The sequence below is a fragment of the Amphiprion ocellaris genome, chromosome 3 (assembly GCF_022539595.1).
Source record: "Amphiprion ocellaris isolate individual 3 ecotype Okinawa chromosome 3, ASM2253959v1, whole genome shotgun sequence".
Taxonomy (NCBI): Eukaryota; Metazoa; Chordata; class Actinopteri; family Pomacentridae; genus Amphiprion; species Amphiprion ocellaris.
In genome coordinates this window covers 29,159,704-29,177,088 of record NC_072768.1, presented here as the reverse complement: position 1 = coordinate 29,177,088, position 17,385 = coordinate 29,159,704, and the positions used below count along the sequence as shown (strand labels likewise).

Genomic DNA, 17,385 nt, shown 5'->3' with positions numbered 1-17,385 from the left:
TGCCTGCGATGCTTAGACATATTAAAGATCGGCGGTTGTACATCATGTCTCAACAAATCAAATGCAAATGCTAAATTTTCAGAATATTTTTCAAAAATAATCCATAATCCTATTCATGGGGTTCAGTGAATCTCTCGATTAAATTTGTGTACCAGTTTGACAAATGAATGAAAAATGTCTTTGAATGGCAACAGTTCAATTTGTGGTCGGCAGAGGCAACTGCAGGGAATCTGAGAGAACCTCTTCATAGAAGCTGACAACAGCTGAGTGTTTTTTTAACTGGTGACCTCTCAGTGACTCAGTGTCAGTGTCATGGGTGAAAATGCAGACTTACAGAACACAATGTTCTTAAGAAATAAATAATAAATAGTACGAAGTAAGAAAGTAAATGAAGTAAGTACTGAGGACAATAAAAGTAACCATTTGTTGTGTCTAGCACTTATGTCAGAAGAATGTTTAGATAAAAGAGTTTTATTTTATTGATTATTTTGGTGCAATTGATGTTCTTCATACATAGAGTACCAGAGGGAAGAATCATCTTTCACTGTTTATAATGAAGCCAATAAGAATAGAATGAATAAGATCTCATTGTGTGTAATGTAACTCAAGGCTGAGACAAAGTGTGTTTCTCTTTCTACTTCTCTCTGCCTCTCTCTGCCAGTCTGGATCTCTGGTCCCTGTGAAAGAAGGTGGTAATTTATGGGTACATTTAATCACAGAAGGCCTCCTGTGCTTCAAGTTTCAATTGCAGTGTGATTTACATCAGAGGGGCCATCAGATTTAAAACAGAAGTGCTCCAAGATGTCATGGAGCTGCCACACCATAAATAAACTAGAAAAAAAAAGCATGAAAGCTCACTATCGGCCCCCAGAGGCTGATATGTTCATTACAAACAACCACATCAAAGAGCTGGAGAGAAGGAACAACATATTGACTTTCCTTTTTCTATTTTTACACCTCTGAACAGAAGAAAAGCTAAAAATAAAGTATTTGTTCTTTGAGTGATACTAGAAGAGGGGTCATGACAGTATTTAAACAAAAAGCGCTCATCCTCTTGGGAGCAGGAATACACTCAGTAAATTTCACAGCAATGCCTTATTTTTGGTGTAACATCTGAACTGAGGATGCATTAGAGCAGGGCTTTCAATCCTGCTGATCATGCTATCGCTCAGATTTATCACAATTAGCAAAATAGAAAAGCTGATATGTGAAATATGGTTGTTATTCTTTTCAAATACATGGTTCTGTGATTCAAGATTCTAGAGTTTTTATTAATCACATGCTCATATAGTATGTGCAGTATAATGCACAGTGACTGTTTCTCAAGGCTGTGCAAGAAACAATAAGACATTTAAAAAAAAGACATTTTAAAAACAATAGAAAAAATATAGAAAGTCGCAATGTCATAAATAATGAGGTAGATCTTCAACTAACGGTATGTTTGTTATGCATCTGAGTGTGGGTGCCTGTGTGTGCATAGACTTACATGTTATGTACATATGTACATTAGTCCAGTGTGCTGGAATACATATGAGGTGTTATATTTTGGATTTTGAGATGAGGTCAGAGTTTACAGTCCTGACTGCATGTGGAAAGAAGCTCTTCCTAAGTCTCTCTGTCCTTTGTTCGAACTTGTTGGTTGACTTGGAGTCTGTCTAGGTGGAGTTGGCATCTTCTCTCTGCAAACAGGGTGTAATTGTTCATATTCTCAGTACAGGTGTGCAGGTGCAGAATATGTAGATGTGACCTACTGTGCATATATGCTGTGGAGTTTTCCAAGGAGACTCCCATTGACTAGAAAAGCGGTATGATAACAACAACCACATGTCAGTAGGTATCTGCAACTATCTGTGCATGTGTTAGCACTGGACTGTAGTCAAGGCTTCAGAACCATCCAACAGCAATTGAACAGAACCTTTCCTCCACAAAATCAGTACAATTATGGGTATATTCTTATACCACGGCTGCTTTATAACCAAATGCAACAGTAATTGAAATAAAAATGATGCCTTTCTGTTTGAAACATGGAAAAACACCGTATCGCTGTCTATCACAAACAGGCTACCTGCATCTGCTGCTAAAATATTCCTAAAGCTACCAAGTTGAAAGGTTAAAATGAACTATGTTAGGCGCTACAATTTAATTATAATTATTATTATTATTTTATTGTTGTGTAAAGTATTTTGTGTTACATTCTGTCTGGATGAAAAGTACCATACAACTCATGGCTTAATCACTGATTAATGTATTGTCATGCTACAACTGTGATGAGATGGCAAATGCTTTAGACTTGGCAAAGGGGTTATCAGTCGAAGTCAGAGGTTCTGTGACATGTCAGACAGTATGAGGGACAGTTCATAACATCAATCTATAGAAAGCATCCACAAAAAATCTTATGTGTTCTTTTGCACAAAACTGCAATGCAACTTTGGTTGCAGAAGAAGCATGACGCATATTAGGGGTATATTCATCAGACTAATGAGACCAACCTAAATTCGTCTTTAAGAGGACAATTGAAGCTGTCATCAGAAAGATGGACAAACAAAGAATTGAAACAACTTAAAGATTTAAATCTCAGTAATGAAAAATGTACTGACTTTTGTTCTAACTTTCTCTTGTGGGGGTCTATATTTGTATTATTGTAAATCTAAGGTTTTTTCATTTAGCATAAGGTAAATACCTTCTGTTCAACTAAGAAGTCATGCAACTGATGGGAAGTGATAGAACCTTGATATATCTGACATTTAAATGATATTACAGAGGGGTGTACTCACTTTTGTTGTGTACTGTATGATGGTAATGGTGTGTGACACTACAAGTTCAACAATTTTGTTCCTGTTTCCTTGCCTTGTTTGATTATCAAGTTTACTACTTTCATTTAATGTCTTCCTTTAGCCACATATATTGTTGGCACTGTCAGTGTCTGTTCCCTATCAAATAAATATAAAATGTAATTTGTTTCATATTATGAATAATTTCCAAAAATATACATCTTATATACAGTTCAGGACAATGTTATCAGCTTCACATTGCTGTATGTCATGAGTTAATTGGAATAAGTATTAAAAATGGAATGAGATGTCCATAGTTGATTCACAGTGAGAGTCAAGGCATATTTTCACTCATTAGACCCCTTTTCATAGCAGGGCAGCATTGCAACCATACTAAAAAAATCTGATCAGAAGATACATAAAAATAGGACAAAAACATGCTTTATTAAACCCTTTTCTTGCATAATTTCCTTATTCTGCTATATGAATGGCCAAGTCAGCTTGTAAATTAGTCATAGGTGGGGCTAGACATTGGTTTGTGAAAGGAATTGCTGCTTTTTCCTTTTCATCCTAGAAAAAAATTTTATTATTATAACTAACATCACAAACATCACCTCAGTCCTAAACTTCAATTGATGTCTCTGTCCATTTTGTTGTTTTTGTAACAATGCTTAGAATTGGAAGAAACAGAAATGAGCCACAGTGTCTGCTCAAATGCCTAACAGCAAAATCCTGACAATACAAAACTGAATAAACCATTAAATCATGAAAGTAGTTTTGGTCAACAGTTTAGTAAAATGAGTGGGTTATGCCATATTGTTATTACTTTGCCAATAGTGCCTGTCAAGACAGCTGCCCCCTGTCTAATTGAATGCCACTTAGAAACATTAGAGGCTTGGCTTCACCAACATATTTCCAGTGCTGCCATGGAGATAAAAGGATGTGCATCATTTTTCTGGGACAGAAACATGAATTCCGGTAAAAGCAACAGAAGAAGATTGTGTGTTTCTGCAACAACCGGTGCACAAATGCCAAAATCATAGAGTCACTGGATGCTAATGGTAGCATAACCTGAAATTACTTGCACATACCATAACGTCTGACCCAAGCACATACAGCGAAGTTCATATTCATTTGGACATTGACAAAATTTTCAGCATTTCAGCTCTGTGCACCACTACAATGGATTTGAAATGAAGAAATCAAGATGTGCTTTAAGTGCAGACTTTCAGGTTTAATTTGAGAACATACATGCAAATCAGGTGAATGGTGTAGGAATTACAGTACATTTATATTTGCCCTGCACTTTTCTAAGGTACCAAAAGTAATGAAATTGTCACTAGGACACTAATATTTGATTGCAGATCCTTTGTAGTCAATGGCAGCCTGAAGTCTTCATCCTGCTGCTTTTGTCAGCAATCACATCATCAATAAATATAAGTGAACCACTTCGACTGGCAGCCATACATATCCACACCATTACACTACCACCCACTGCTTCACTGATGAGCTGATAAGCTTTGGATCTTGAGCAGTTCCTTCCCTTCTCCATACTCTTCTCTTCCCTTCATTCTGGTACAAGTTGATCTTTGTCTCATCCGTCCATAGGATGTTATTCCAGGACTGCACAGGCTCTTTTAGATGGTTTTTGGCAAACTCTAATCTGGTCTTCCTGTTTCTAAGCCTTACCAATGGTTTACACCTTGTGGTGAACCCTCTGTATTCACTCTGGTGAAGTCTTCTCTTAATTGTCGACTTTTACCTCCTAGAGAGTGTTCTTGATCTGGCCAAATGTTGTGAAAGGGATTTTCTTGACCAGGGAAAAGATTCTTCTGTCATCCACCACACTTGTTTTCTGTGATCTTCTGGGTCTTTTGACATTGCAGAGCTCACCAGCATGTTCTTTCTTTTTAAGAATGTACCTAACAGTTGAATTGGCCACACCTAATGTTTTTGCTATCTCTCCGATGGGTTTGTTTTGATTTTTCAGCCTAATGATGGCTTGTTTCACTGACAGTTCACAAACAGTTGTTTGGACTTCATATCAAGAGTTAACCTTGCCAGATTCCAAACAAGTTGGTAAATTGTAAAAGCTTTTATTTACACCACAAGGTATGACAACAAGATAAACTACAAATTTAGCAAAAGGACTACAACCGGAAGTGACGAAAGGTCACAACTCAACCACAAAAGGCGGCAAGGGAAATGGAAGCCCTCCAATGGGTGGGCAGATGAACAACACTAGGACTGGAAATGTGAACACAGAACACTACCCCACGGAAGGTAAAACCCAGGCAGGAAAGTACTACACAAAAACACACTAACTCAATAAATAGAACTATACTAATGTATGGATCACTAACCAGCAAATGTACACTAGAAATAACTAGAACAATACAAATCTATGGATTGCTAACTGGCAAATGTGCACTAGAAATAACGAGAATACTACAAACCTACGGATGGCTAAATGTTAAGCACAATGTGAACACTAACACTAACAACAACCAGTCTGGCTCAAGAGTACAGAAACTTAGCTGGGTAGGGAATGGCGTGAGAAAAGGGGTTGGAGGGGTTTTTAACTGATGGTAGAGGGTGGATGGTGGCATGGCGTATGGAGTGGCAGTGAGAACCAGGAGTCATGTAGAATGGCCTGCTGATGGAGGTGGGGGTTCTAAAATTCCAGAAGGCCACAAACAGCAGAGTCTTGAGGTAGAGGGTCCAGGCGAAGCACGAGCAGGCAGGAGTCCAGACTGGAAGGAAGCACAAACTAGAATTAGCCAGGATCAAAAGCACAGAGAGCTAGACAGAACAGTGACTCAGACTAACTGTTGGTGGTTCATGGTCCAGCGATGAGTAGTGAATGAAGTCTGCTTGTATGGCTTGAGGAAATGGTTGATTGGATCACTCCCACCTCCTTGGGCCAGGTTCTCACTGATTGGAATTGGAAACACCTCCAGCACCACATGCACATGCTGAGCTGAACAGGGAATGGAGGTGGGAGAGCACTGCGCTATCACAAGCCCGAGGCTGTGGGCGTGACAGACATGTTTATATAATGACTGTGCATAATATAAAATTATAGGAGGATCTGTTGGTTATCATAGAAAAATATTTTAATTGAGAACATTTAATATACAAGTGATTGTTAATAAATGCAGTATAAAAATTCTGAAGTGAAAAATATAGCAAGACACAAGATTTATTAAACTAGAAAACACTACAGCTAACTGAGAGTAATAAAAATATGCAACATTGTTTGGTTATGAAATTGCAGCAGTGAATGGTGAGCAGGTAATATGTGTGTTGTGCAGGAGTTATGGATAGAAAGTCAAGAGATGCCTATCACTGTCACTGCCTGTTGTCTGTAGGCATCAGTGAAACCAGACAGCTGAAGCAACACACAGGGTCTTCCCTCATTACTGAGGAAATGGCAATGTGTGTGTGTGTGTGTATGTGTGTGTGTGTGTGTGTGTGTGTGTGTGTGTGTGTGTGTGTGTGTATGTGTGTGTGTGTGTGTGTGTGTGTGTGTGTGTGTGTGTGTGTGTGTGTGTGTGTGGGTGGAGGGTGGGGGATTCCTGTCTGGGACAGCATTTGCATATGATTTCACCTGCGGATTAGCATTCTGTTTCTGAAGAGAATGGTAAGGCATATTTCAGTACATGAAAGTATGTGCATTTGATGCCATGTTGGGATTGCCTTCAAGTTTGTTTGCATGTATGTCTGTGTGAAAGTGACAGAGTAATAGAGAGAGACTGGGACAAGCTGAAGGTCACACTGGTTGAGTATACCTATCTTTAATTCTAATTTTCAGCCACTGAATTCAAAGTCAGCTTTCAAAACGACATGAACTCAAAAGTAATGTTGAATTGGTATGCAACTTTGCCAAACCTATGTTAGACTATAGTCTACTGTGGACTTCTGACAGATCTGACCAGTTATGACATGCACAACCACATTAGGTCAGTCAACCACTGGCTGTTGAGGTAATGTCCAGGTGTAATACATGGACAGTTGGAAAATTTTCTGGGGAAAACTGGCAAAATCTCCTGAGTAGGGGAGAGATTACAATGTACACTATATAAAAGATGGATGTAGTGACAATACCCGTAATTTTGTGGACTAACATTCAAATGTGGAATTTGGCCTTACCAATCTTGTTTTGCTGAAACTAGATGTGTTAATTATATTAGCTTTCCTTCAGTTTAGTAGCGCATTAATTAAATTCTTCTAACTTTGCCAACCAACATGTATTTCCCCTTTAAGGCACAATACAGACTCCAAATAGATTAAGAAACTTACCAATGAAATAATCAATTGCCACACAGGAAATATGACTTCCAAAATAATTTCTTATTATTCAAAAAATATTAAATTAAAGGCTTACAAAGTAAACAATTAAAGCAATGATTTTTTTAAGTTTATTGATTTCCACATTTATGTTCCACCTTCTTTTGGATTTCACCCTGTTTTGAAGAGATTATAAGCCAATTCAAAAACTACACACACATGCCATATTATTTTATCCAGGCTATTTTTTGTGAGTAATGAAGTCACCCCTGGGTGGCAGTTAAAAAGAATGATAGGTAAAGTCTCCTCCACACATTTCAGAACCAGAGGCTATGCTCATCTTTCATATACAGTTTAAGGAAGGCAATCAAACTTTAGTGTGATACTCATTTCTAGAAATATTGCTGAGTTTATTAGAACCCCTAAACCTTGACAAACCAGAGTTGAGACCAGAGACAGTGAAAAAAAGCTCAGACTGAGATCGAGTGGCAGTGATTTTACAATCAAGCTTATTAATCAACCTTAGAACTAAACTGAGTTATAAGTCTGTCAGTCCCCAACACCTGGAATGGAAAATACAAAAAACACTTGTCTTTATGTTGCATATCTTCTACCTGTCCCTTAATCAGAATTTTTATCCATAGTCTATGTCTGATTCAGTGGTAAGTCAACATGAAGTCTTTGTAGTGGGTGACTTTAACATTTGTAGATGTTAAAGTACAGTCATGAACAAAAATTTACATACATAACACCATGTATATCATAGCAGTCTTAAGTTTCCATTGATGGGTGCCTAGATAGCTCAACTAGTTGAGCAGGCGACCTATAAACAGGGGTCCCTGATGCAGCAGCCATGGTTTGGTTCTGGCTCATGGCACTTTGCTGCATGTCCTTCCCTGACTCTTCTCCTCGTTTCCTGTCTCCTCTTCACTGTCTACTACAATAAAGCTAAAAAGCCCAAAAAGCATCTTTAAAAAAAAAAAAAAAAAGTTTCCATTGACTCCTATTACTGGATCAAATGACTGAAACACATCTGCATTTGTCAACAGTAATGCATTTTGGTTATGTCATCAATTTATTAGAAATCTTTTGGAATGATGACAAAATCTGCTGGGTCAATATATACATGGAGCCAGTTGACTTACCAGTTTAGGTGAAAATTTTCTCAGTGGCATAGCCTCTTAACTTCTTGTCATGATTGACTACAATAGTTGACTCCTCTGAGCCAATAAATCACAAAGTATTTTATTCTTCCTCTCACCTAATGTATGTTTTTCTTTTACCATCACCAATGCAATCCTATTCATTTGTACGTAAATCAATCGCGCGAATGTCCTCATTAACTAGGAATGCCTTTCTGAGCTCTCTTCAATTTCCCCATGCTTAATGGACACTGTGGCGGTCACCAGAAATATATCACTGCAAGACTGTGTGTTGAAAAAGCTGTAAACACAACATCTGTGAATTACCAACTTAGCAGCAAAAACTGCAGAGAGAGATGCTAAAAAAACAGCTAGTGAACATAGTGGACCATTTAGCTGCTTAAGATCGAGATGTTCCCCTCAGGAGCTGGTAGAGTACAGAAACAGATCTAAATGGAGTAAATACTCAGATTCATTAGGTAGACACAAACTTCACTCCAAGTGCTAACCTTGTCCATCTGTAACGGCTGAATGTGGAAATAAGTAGCTGTTTGTGAACAAGTTCACCATAGAAAGATGATACAAAAAGTAGTGTTTCTTTTTGTTTCTGCTGTCCTGAAGTGCCTCAAAATGAATCAAGGTTCAGTCCTGCCAGTGAGCCCTGGAATCAGTAAACCTAAATGAAAAGCATCCTATGTTAATGCTGTATGTTACTGCATAGAACGCTTGTGCTTTTCCTGCGATGAGATGTCTAAATGTCTGCTATGAATAAAGCCACCGTCTGATAAGATCACACATATCACTGTTACAGTTTGGTGGTTTTGTTGGTGGTTGAGTCTAAACCACTTGTTTGTTGAAGTCTGTCACTCAATATAGTTTGTGTATTGCAGCTGCCCAGCGGGTTTTGTCAAGGCCTTTTTATAGAGGCTGTCTTCTCAACACCACAGCACAAATGTTTTCTGGAGCGCTTTATCCTGGAGGGGTAGGGTTACACATGCACCAACACATGTGTGCACTTTGCACACAACAATGCACTCATTTTGTCACGTTTATTAGTGAACAATGAACTAAACAGTGCAATGATATTTTGCTTTTATTTTACTGTCACACAAGCAGCTTTTATTTCATTTAGAGTTTTGATTTATATTTTCCCTATTTGTGGAAAGCCGGTGTAAAAATACTGAGCAGTGATTACACACACTATCTGAAAGAAGACAAACACGCTGTTTCTACTAACAGACAGTTGTGCAGCAGTGGCGCACATACGCACATACACACATACACACATACACACATACACACAGCCCCTCCCTGGCCCTGCTAGTTAATCCTAGTCAAATTAAGTCACAGAAGGTCTCTGTGTTGCTCCTCTCGTCTTTAGACACAGCAGCAACACTGGATGTGCATGTCTGTCAGTGCGAGAGAGAAAACGAGAGACAGATGCTTTACGTGTGTGTGTGAGGCGCTGTTTTAACGTTGGTCAGGACAAACTTCAGATCTACTTTGTCGACCCCAATTCAAGATCTACCTTCATCCAAGTCCTCCTGTTCTCTCATTTTTTTAATGTTATTTTTTGTCAGTCTGCCTGTTTAACAGCTTGTTCACCTTTTTGCCTGCCTGTTTTTTTTCTCCATCTGTTTGACTGCCCGGAACAGAACGAGGTCAATCAAATATGATAGCCTCCCCAAGCTCCTCTGGTGGCATAGAGGTTCTCCTTTCAACTCTGCAGGTAGGGATTCACAGTGCAAGAATGTGCTTGTATTTTTATATGTAGTGTATTTGCATTTTAAAGAACTGCTGTTTTGTTTACTGTTGTTCCTGCTGTTTCAATATATAACCAGTGCTGCAAAACTAACCATAGGCTGTTTCTATTTTAGACTAAGTACTTTCACTCAATAGCTCTGTTGTATTTGCACAGATTGAGTCAATATACATACACATAAATAAAATAAGCATAAATCAAATAAAAATGGCAAACTGTCCAATGTCTGTGCTGTGTTAGATAGAAGAAAGTTTGCAATATGTGAGAGTGTGTGATATGATCCAGCATAGGCATTAAGTGATGAGACCACAGACCCCAGAATTAGTCATGCATCCCCAGTAGATTTGGGGATCTGTTGCTCCATGCTGACATTTCAGAGTACAGTATGTTTACCAAGCACTGACCTCTAGCATTTTTGAAATCCTCTTGTTATATGAGTAGGTAAAGCTCAAAAGCTGGACAAACATCATTTGGAATAATCATATTGCCATGTAGTTACTGTGAAAGAGACAATGGAGTTCCCCTTGGATATTTAAATAAGAATGTGCCCTTCAGAAACATGTCAGCGAGCCAAACTTGAACAGTATTATCAACAAACCTGCATGTGTTATGTGACACAGAAAAAAACTAAAAACAACAAAAACAAAACAGAAACATGAGAAATAAAAGACTGAACAAAAAGAAATAAAAATCTTTTTGATACCCACTGAATTACACATGAACGCTTGCTTTGGGTTATCACTCTGTCATGTGTGAAATGTGCATCAAATTTAATCCACATTGCATACGCTGTCTGTCAAGATCTCAAAGTTGTTGTTTATTTTGTAGTTAAAACTGGATCCTCAGTGGGCTGACGTAAAAGTAATAATAAATTCTGATGTCCTATCAATATTAAATGGCTGTAAAAGAACCTAGAACCTGTGAATGCAATGTAAGGAGAAAGCAGAGTGACATTTGTCAATTTAGAGTAATTTAATTCATCATGATTCAGTCATTTTAGTTTCTTGAATATAGCATTAACTAACACCATAAATAATTTTAAGGCACTTCACATTGTAAGGTGATGTCAGAGAGAAACCCATCAAATTTAGATCATTCTTTTTAAGCAAGCACTTGGCAACAGTGAGAAGTAAAAACTCCCTTCTAGCAGGAAGAAACATATAACAGGTATTCTCATAGTGAAAGAAAATGTGTTCCAGTGCTGGGGTACAATGTGTTTACTTAGTATGAGCTTATTGGCTCTGATAGTGCTGTCTTTCAGTATGTGAGAGAAAGTGTATAGCTTTATAGATAAACTTTAATAGCTCTATGTATAGACAGATAGCTCATGGATAGAAATGCTACATGGTTTAAAGCACCTCCACGTATCCTGCAATATTATATTTATATAATTTATATAAGCATGTAACTGTCACTGTAACAACCACCTAAGACAGCAAATATATATGCATATATAATGCATATATAATGCATATATATATGTGTATATATATATATATATATATATATACATATGTGTGTGTGTGTGTGTGTGTGTGTGTGTGTGTGTGTGTGTGTGTGTTTGCAAACCAAATGTTACTGTATTTTTGTTCATATAGCAATATTTTAAAAATAAAAGTGTGGAATACACTGCTTTTCAATTCATTATTTAATTTTATGTGTAACAGTGCGATTAATTATGATTAACATCGCAGAACATCAATAACATCATGCGATGGATCACAATTCAAAATTTTAAATCATTGCCCAGCACTAATATCTATCTATCTATCTATCTATCTATCTATCTATCTATCTATCTATCTATCTATCTATCTATCTATCTATCTTATAGGATATAAGATATATCCTATATATTATCCTATATATATATATATATATATATATATATATATATATATATATATATATATATATATATATATATATATATATACATACATACATACATATATATATATATATATATATGTATGTATGAAACATATGAAAATGTTTAACCTTTGCAATAGTATTATTTATGGTGTCTGTCTATCTATCTATCTATCTATCTATCTATCTATCTATCTATCTATCTATCTATCTATATTTACATAGTGCTGGGCAACGATTTAAAATTTTGAATCGCGATATAGACACAGTTCTACATTTCATTTAGCAGATGCTTTTATCCAAAGTGACGTATACCACCAGTCAAAAGTTTGGACACACCTTCTAATTTTATGTTTTTTCTTTATTTTCATGACTATTTACATTGTAGATTTTCACTGAAGGCATCAAAACTATGAATGAACACATATGAAATTATGTAGTAAACAAAAAAGTTTGAAATAAATCAAAATGTTTTATATTTTAGATTCTTCAAAATAGCCATCCTTTGCTTTGATTACTACTTTGCACACTCTTGGCCTTTTCTCCGTGAGCTTCATGAGGTAGCCACCTGAAATGGTTTTCACTTCACAGGTGTGCCTTGTCAAGGTTAATTTGTAGAATTTCTTGCCTTCTTAATGGGGTTAGGACCATCAGTTGTGTTGTGCAGAAGTCAGGTTTGTACACAGTTGACAGCCCTATTTGACAATTGTTCGAAGCCATATTATGGCAAGAACCAATCAGCTAAGTAAAGAGAAACGACAGTCCATCATTACTTTAAGAACTGCAGATCAGTCAGTTCGGAAAATTGAAAAAACTTTGAATGTACAAAAACAATTTGTGATACCAGGTGTTCTTGTGGCAAGAAACCTTAAGTTGCACTAATACAAGGTTGAGTTTCAAATGCAAAATAGCCCCACTCTAACACAAAAGTGGTTCTGATGTAACCAGTGTGACAAGCTTAGAAGAAAGGCAACACCTCACTGTCTCAGCCCAAATCAGTTCAACAAATGGACCTGTAAATACTGCACTCACATGAGGACAGATTGGAGAAGTTTGAATCATCAAACCTGAACATTCACTTTGACCTGATCCCTGCCAATGGCAACTGCCAGTTTGCTGTTATTTCTGATCAACTGGTCACTATTGGAATTTTCTGTTCTGCAGAAACATTGCGTAAAGAAATAGTGGCCAATCTAACATTTAATCCATATAGAGTGGATAGGACACCCCTTTCGGAGTATGTGTAGAAGACATGGGAGGAATATTTACACAGGATGGCACATACGGTGACCACCTAACTCTTTAGTGAGCATTCCAGATCTTAAAGGTTCAGTTGTTCTCTTGGTTTGGATGCCACCTCTGTAATATCACCATCTGGAGATTACTGTGAAAGTCTGCCTTTTTTGATTTTTGGACATTTCACTGAAGGATAGGGGGAACATTATGTAAATTTAGATGGATCCTTTCCTGCTTACATTCGGGTGGCTGCAGCTATTACATTTTCAAAGGATTTTTTTAAATGCCAGACCATTAACGTAATAACCAGCCAATAACATAATAACTTATTACATTATTGACAAAATGTTATTACTTTATTGGGTCAAACACTTTATTACAATATTGGCAAGTTATTACATTATTGGCTTTGTTTCATTTAAAAATGTCCAAAAGTATTATGTTATTGGTTGCTGCAGAGCCCAAATAAGAAAAAACAGACATTTCTGGCAAAGACCATCAAAGTACTGTTGAAGACATTAACTGTCAGTGTTTCATTTGTTTTCAGTTTATTTGCTAAATTGTCTCCCTACATTACCACAGCCAATATTTATAACAAGCCATTGACACATACTTCGTCAAGCGATAGGCTACTGTTCATTATGCTCTTGTTGCAGTCCTGCTCCATCAGAGACAGAGACCCAACTGCACCACAGGGGAAAGTTAAAAAACTTGACTTTATGCTATTGTACTATGATGCAATGCAAGCAACGAGCAAACTAGACAAGAGCCAATGATGATTTTAACTGAGAGCACAGAGTTCATTCCACTAACTAAATGGAGAAGGGCTTAAAGTGCACATACAGTGTCGGTCAGCCTTACCAGCATGGTGAAGCAGGGATAATGACACATGGGTACATTGTTGTGTTAATATAGTGCTTGTAAACAGTATGTTTTGTCAAGCTTGTTGTTACATAACAATGATACTTATACTACAAACAATCCTTACTCCAGAGCGTAGCTTCAGTGGATTTTAAACAAGTTTAATTGGCTCATGCTAGGTTGCATGAGCCAATTAAATGTGAAGTTGAAATATTTTTGGCTTTATCATTCTGTTAATGTGATGGGACTTTGTCATCCAGACATACTTTTACATACATGTTCCTCACAGCTTCATTCAGACATACAACAGAGACAGAGAATATTTATCATACATGCAAGGTCAAACAAAACATGAAATGATGTATAAGACAGCTCACTTCTTTGATGTGAAGAAAAGTACACAGTCTATCTTGACGCTAGATCCTGACTGATCTTAAAGAAGTTGTTAAAATTTTAAGTCTACATTTTTATAATGCATGCTCACATTGAAACAAAATTGTTTGCTGAAGTGATTCATTCCTCAATCAGTTTTACTGTAGGGTATGGAGAATAAAATCCACAATCCTCATTTTGTGCAAAAATGCATTGTGAAGGCAATGTGAGTCATCAGCAGCCTGGGTTATACAGGTTAGTGGATCAAATTCTTGAAAGTAGACTGCTGCAGCACAGCACAGAAAAGCTGTGGAAACACAAGGAATGTTTTTTCTAGATAATGCAACTGTGTTGTTATAGCACAGGGTAAATTTCAGTCTAAATACTCTCTACACCCTCAGTGTTTCTTTCACTCACATGTTGTTTAAAGCAAGCTATGCCATCAGGCCAAATCAGACATGCTGACCCAAACAAAACTGCTCTGTATTTAATTCTTTGTTGCAGTAAGTAATAAGATGCTTGAGTTGGATTAACAGGTACATTTGACAGAACGTATCCCATAATCAGAGATGGTGTTACCTCTGTGTTTAGTAACAGTCTCTTATTACAGTAGCTCAACACAAGTCTGCACTGTTTGTCTCTATTTAAACAGGCAGATCGTTGGCCACCTAAACAGCCTTTCTGCATGCACCACATTAAGCTATTTATATCAAGCAGGTCTCCTCATAGAACACACATTTTAATGAGGTAGAGCTTTGGCCAACCCAAAAGGTTTTCTGTTGGAACTGCAGAATTTAATCAGCCAGATACTGTTGTTGGCTGCACCAACAGACCTTCAGTCAACTCCAAAGCATTTTGGACATTTGGGATAAGAAACTGGTCTGAGAAGATTGGCAGTCCATCAGCATGTAGAGTAAACGAGACAGAGAGTACATGTAAAGCGATATATCTAAAGATTTTTACACATACATTTGTAAGTGGAGAATAGCTGAACAGCTGTTTATTTTATCTGTCACACTGGGTGTAGTGTTGAAATAAACTATCAGCAGGCCTGATGGGCCAGTGGGTGCAAGTTTAATCCCATTTTTCTTGAATATGTACCAAAACTACAAACATAAAAGAAACTACTGTTTGTTACATATAGTAGCAAGAAGACAGTACATTTCAGTATATTATGTGAATTATATAGCTATAGAGAAAACAACCAACTGACTGAGGTTAACCATTGTTTTATTTTATTGCATTTATTGCATTTTTTTTTCTTTTTTGGGGTTGTTACAGAATTCAGGGGATGTGGAGAGCACCTTAAACACCCTCAATGTCCTGGATGAACTTCTGTCAGCCGGTAAGCTCAGAAAAGATAAGCATTTGACCACTTAAATTAATTGAACATCAGAATATCATGCAAAGGACTATCTGTTGGCAGCACAGAAAGAACTGAGGGGACCATCTCAATGGTCAAATTACGACATACATATTGGGAGAGCAGTGTGTAGTTCAATAAATATAACAGTGAATGTAACACTTGATGAGGGTGGAATCACCCTCAAATCAAGGCTGAATAAGGTTAGTTATTTTTGATAATTAGTTAAAATCGATTAAATAATTTGGCTCCTTTATCCAAAAATGTTTCAGCGTAAATTTAAATTAACATATTATTTGTATCAAACAATATATGTCTAGATTCACACTGGTTGTTTGAATATCAAAACAGTCATTGCATTTTACAAGGAAGGACATAATGGACAGTAGAGATGAAAACGCTGTTGGCTGAGGAGAGGAAGAACCCATTATGGGTGTACCATCAATTTGCCTTGGTCAGTTATGGTGTCTTGAAAGAAGAGAAAAGGAAAGGAGGGGAGAGGGGATGTATGGATGTGAAGAGGAATGGGTGAGGGTGAATGGATGAGAGAGAGAGCGAGAGGGAGGGTGGAGTTCAAAGAACAGACACAAACAGTGATGAACAAGGCTTGCCAGATACTAGGAGGAAGGGTTTCTTAGCCATGCTACCGACCCTTAGTGAATGAGTTTACTCATACACCACAGCCAAGCACTGCCTTCTACTTCTGTTTCGTTCTCTTCAGGTACAGATCGTCGTATCCACTACATGATAAGTAAAGGTGGTAGCGAGGCCTTGCTGACTGCACTGGTCAACAATGCCCGAACTTTCAGTCCCAACTACAACATCCTGCTGCCACTGCTGCACCTACTGGCTAAAGTTGGACACAGAGGTGAGGATGGAAGAAAAGACAAATACAACTTTGATATATATTAAAAAAGAACTAAAACAAACAAAGCAAGCAGAAAAAATACAATATATCTTTAACCAAACATCAGATACTCCTATCTTATATTTGTTTCAAATGTAATGCAAACAGATTGATTACAAGTGGCAATAACAGTTTAACAATTTGAAGAAAGTGCTGAATCGTGGATTTCAAAAAAAATGTTTGCATTTGGTCCTTTTGCTTTAATGACAGCATGCACTCAATGTGACTCCACAAATTTATGCAAAATCTGATGTCACTTCAGTTGCTAGCTGGCACACTAAATGTATGTGTCCACAGGATCCGTCAATTCTGCGCGTCCCGTTCATTGTCTGTGTGAAATGCACTGCATTGCATGCTGGTTGCATTTCAGCGTGTTTCAAGCTACGTTGCAGTACGTCAACCTGGAGCTCATTTGCATAAAGTAGTTTCATCTCTATGTGAATTCAGTGCGGCGAGCGGAGGTCTGACGCATCACATTACAAGGACAGATTCAGCAACTACACTGCCTATTTCTCACCTCAAATGCTTTCAAAAATATTTTTCCCACATTAGGAAAGCACTGAGGAATTGTGGCTACCCCAACTGGGCCTTTGTCAAAGCTACAAAAAGAAAAAAAAAATCCTACCAAATTCACAGGTTTTGACTCTGGATTCTCTGTGTTGCTCTGGAATGTTCTGCTCCTCAGTACATAAAGCAGAAGTAGTTATCACCTTTTGACAATATTACCAAAAACTGAAAATGTATAACCTTTGCAATAGAATTATTTGTGGTGTCTATCTATCTATCTATCTATCTATCTATCTATCTAT

General features: G+C 37.3%; 1 protein-coding gene across 2 annotated transcripts in view; it reads left to right on the top strand.

The window, feature by feature from the left end:
* Nucleotides 1-17,385, top strand: part of LOC111569377 (cytosolic carboxypeptidase 4) — a 179,964-nt gene that overhangs the window by 11,402 nt on the left and 151,177 nt on the right. For both annotated transcript variants that reach the window (XM_055009139.1, XM_023271441.3), the window contains exons 2-4: nt 9,859-9,932; nt 15,588-15,651; nt 16,391-16,537. In XM_055009139.1, coding sequence (XP_054865114.1) covers nt 9,859-9,932; nt 15,588-15,651; nt 16,391-16,537 — 285 coding nt within the window. The remainder of the gene's footprint in view (nt 1-9,858; nt 9,933-15,587; nt 15,652-16,390; nt 16,538-17,385) is intronic.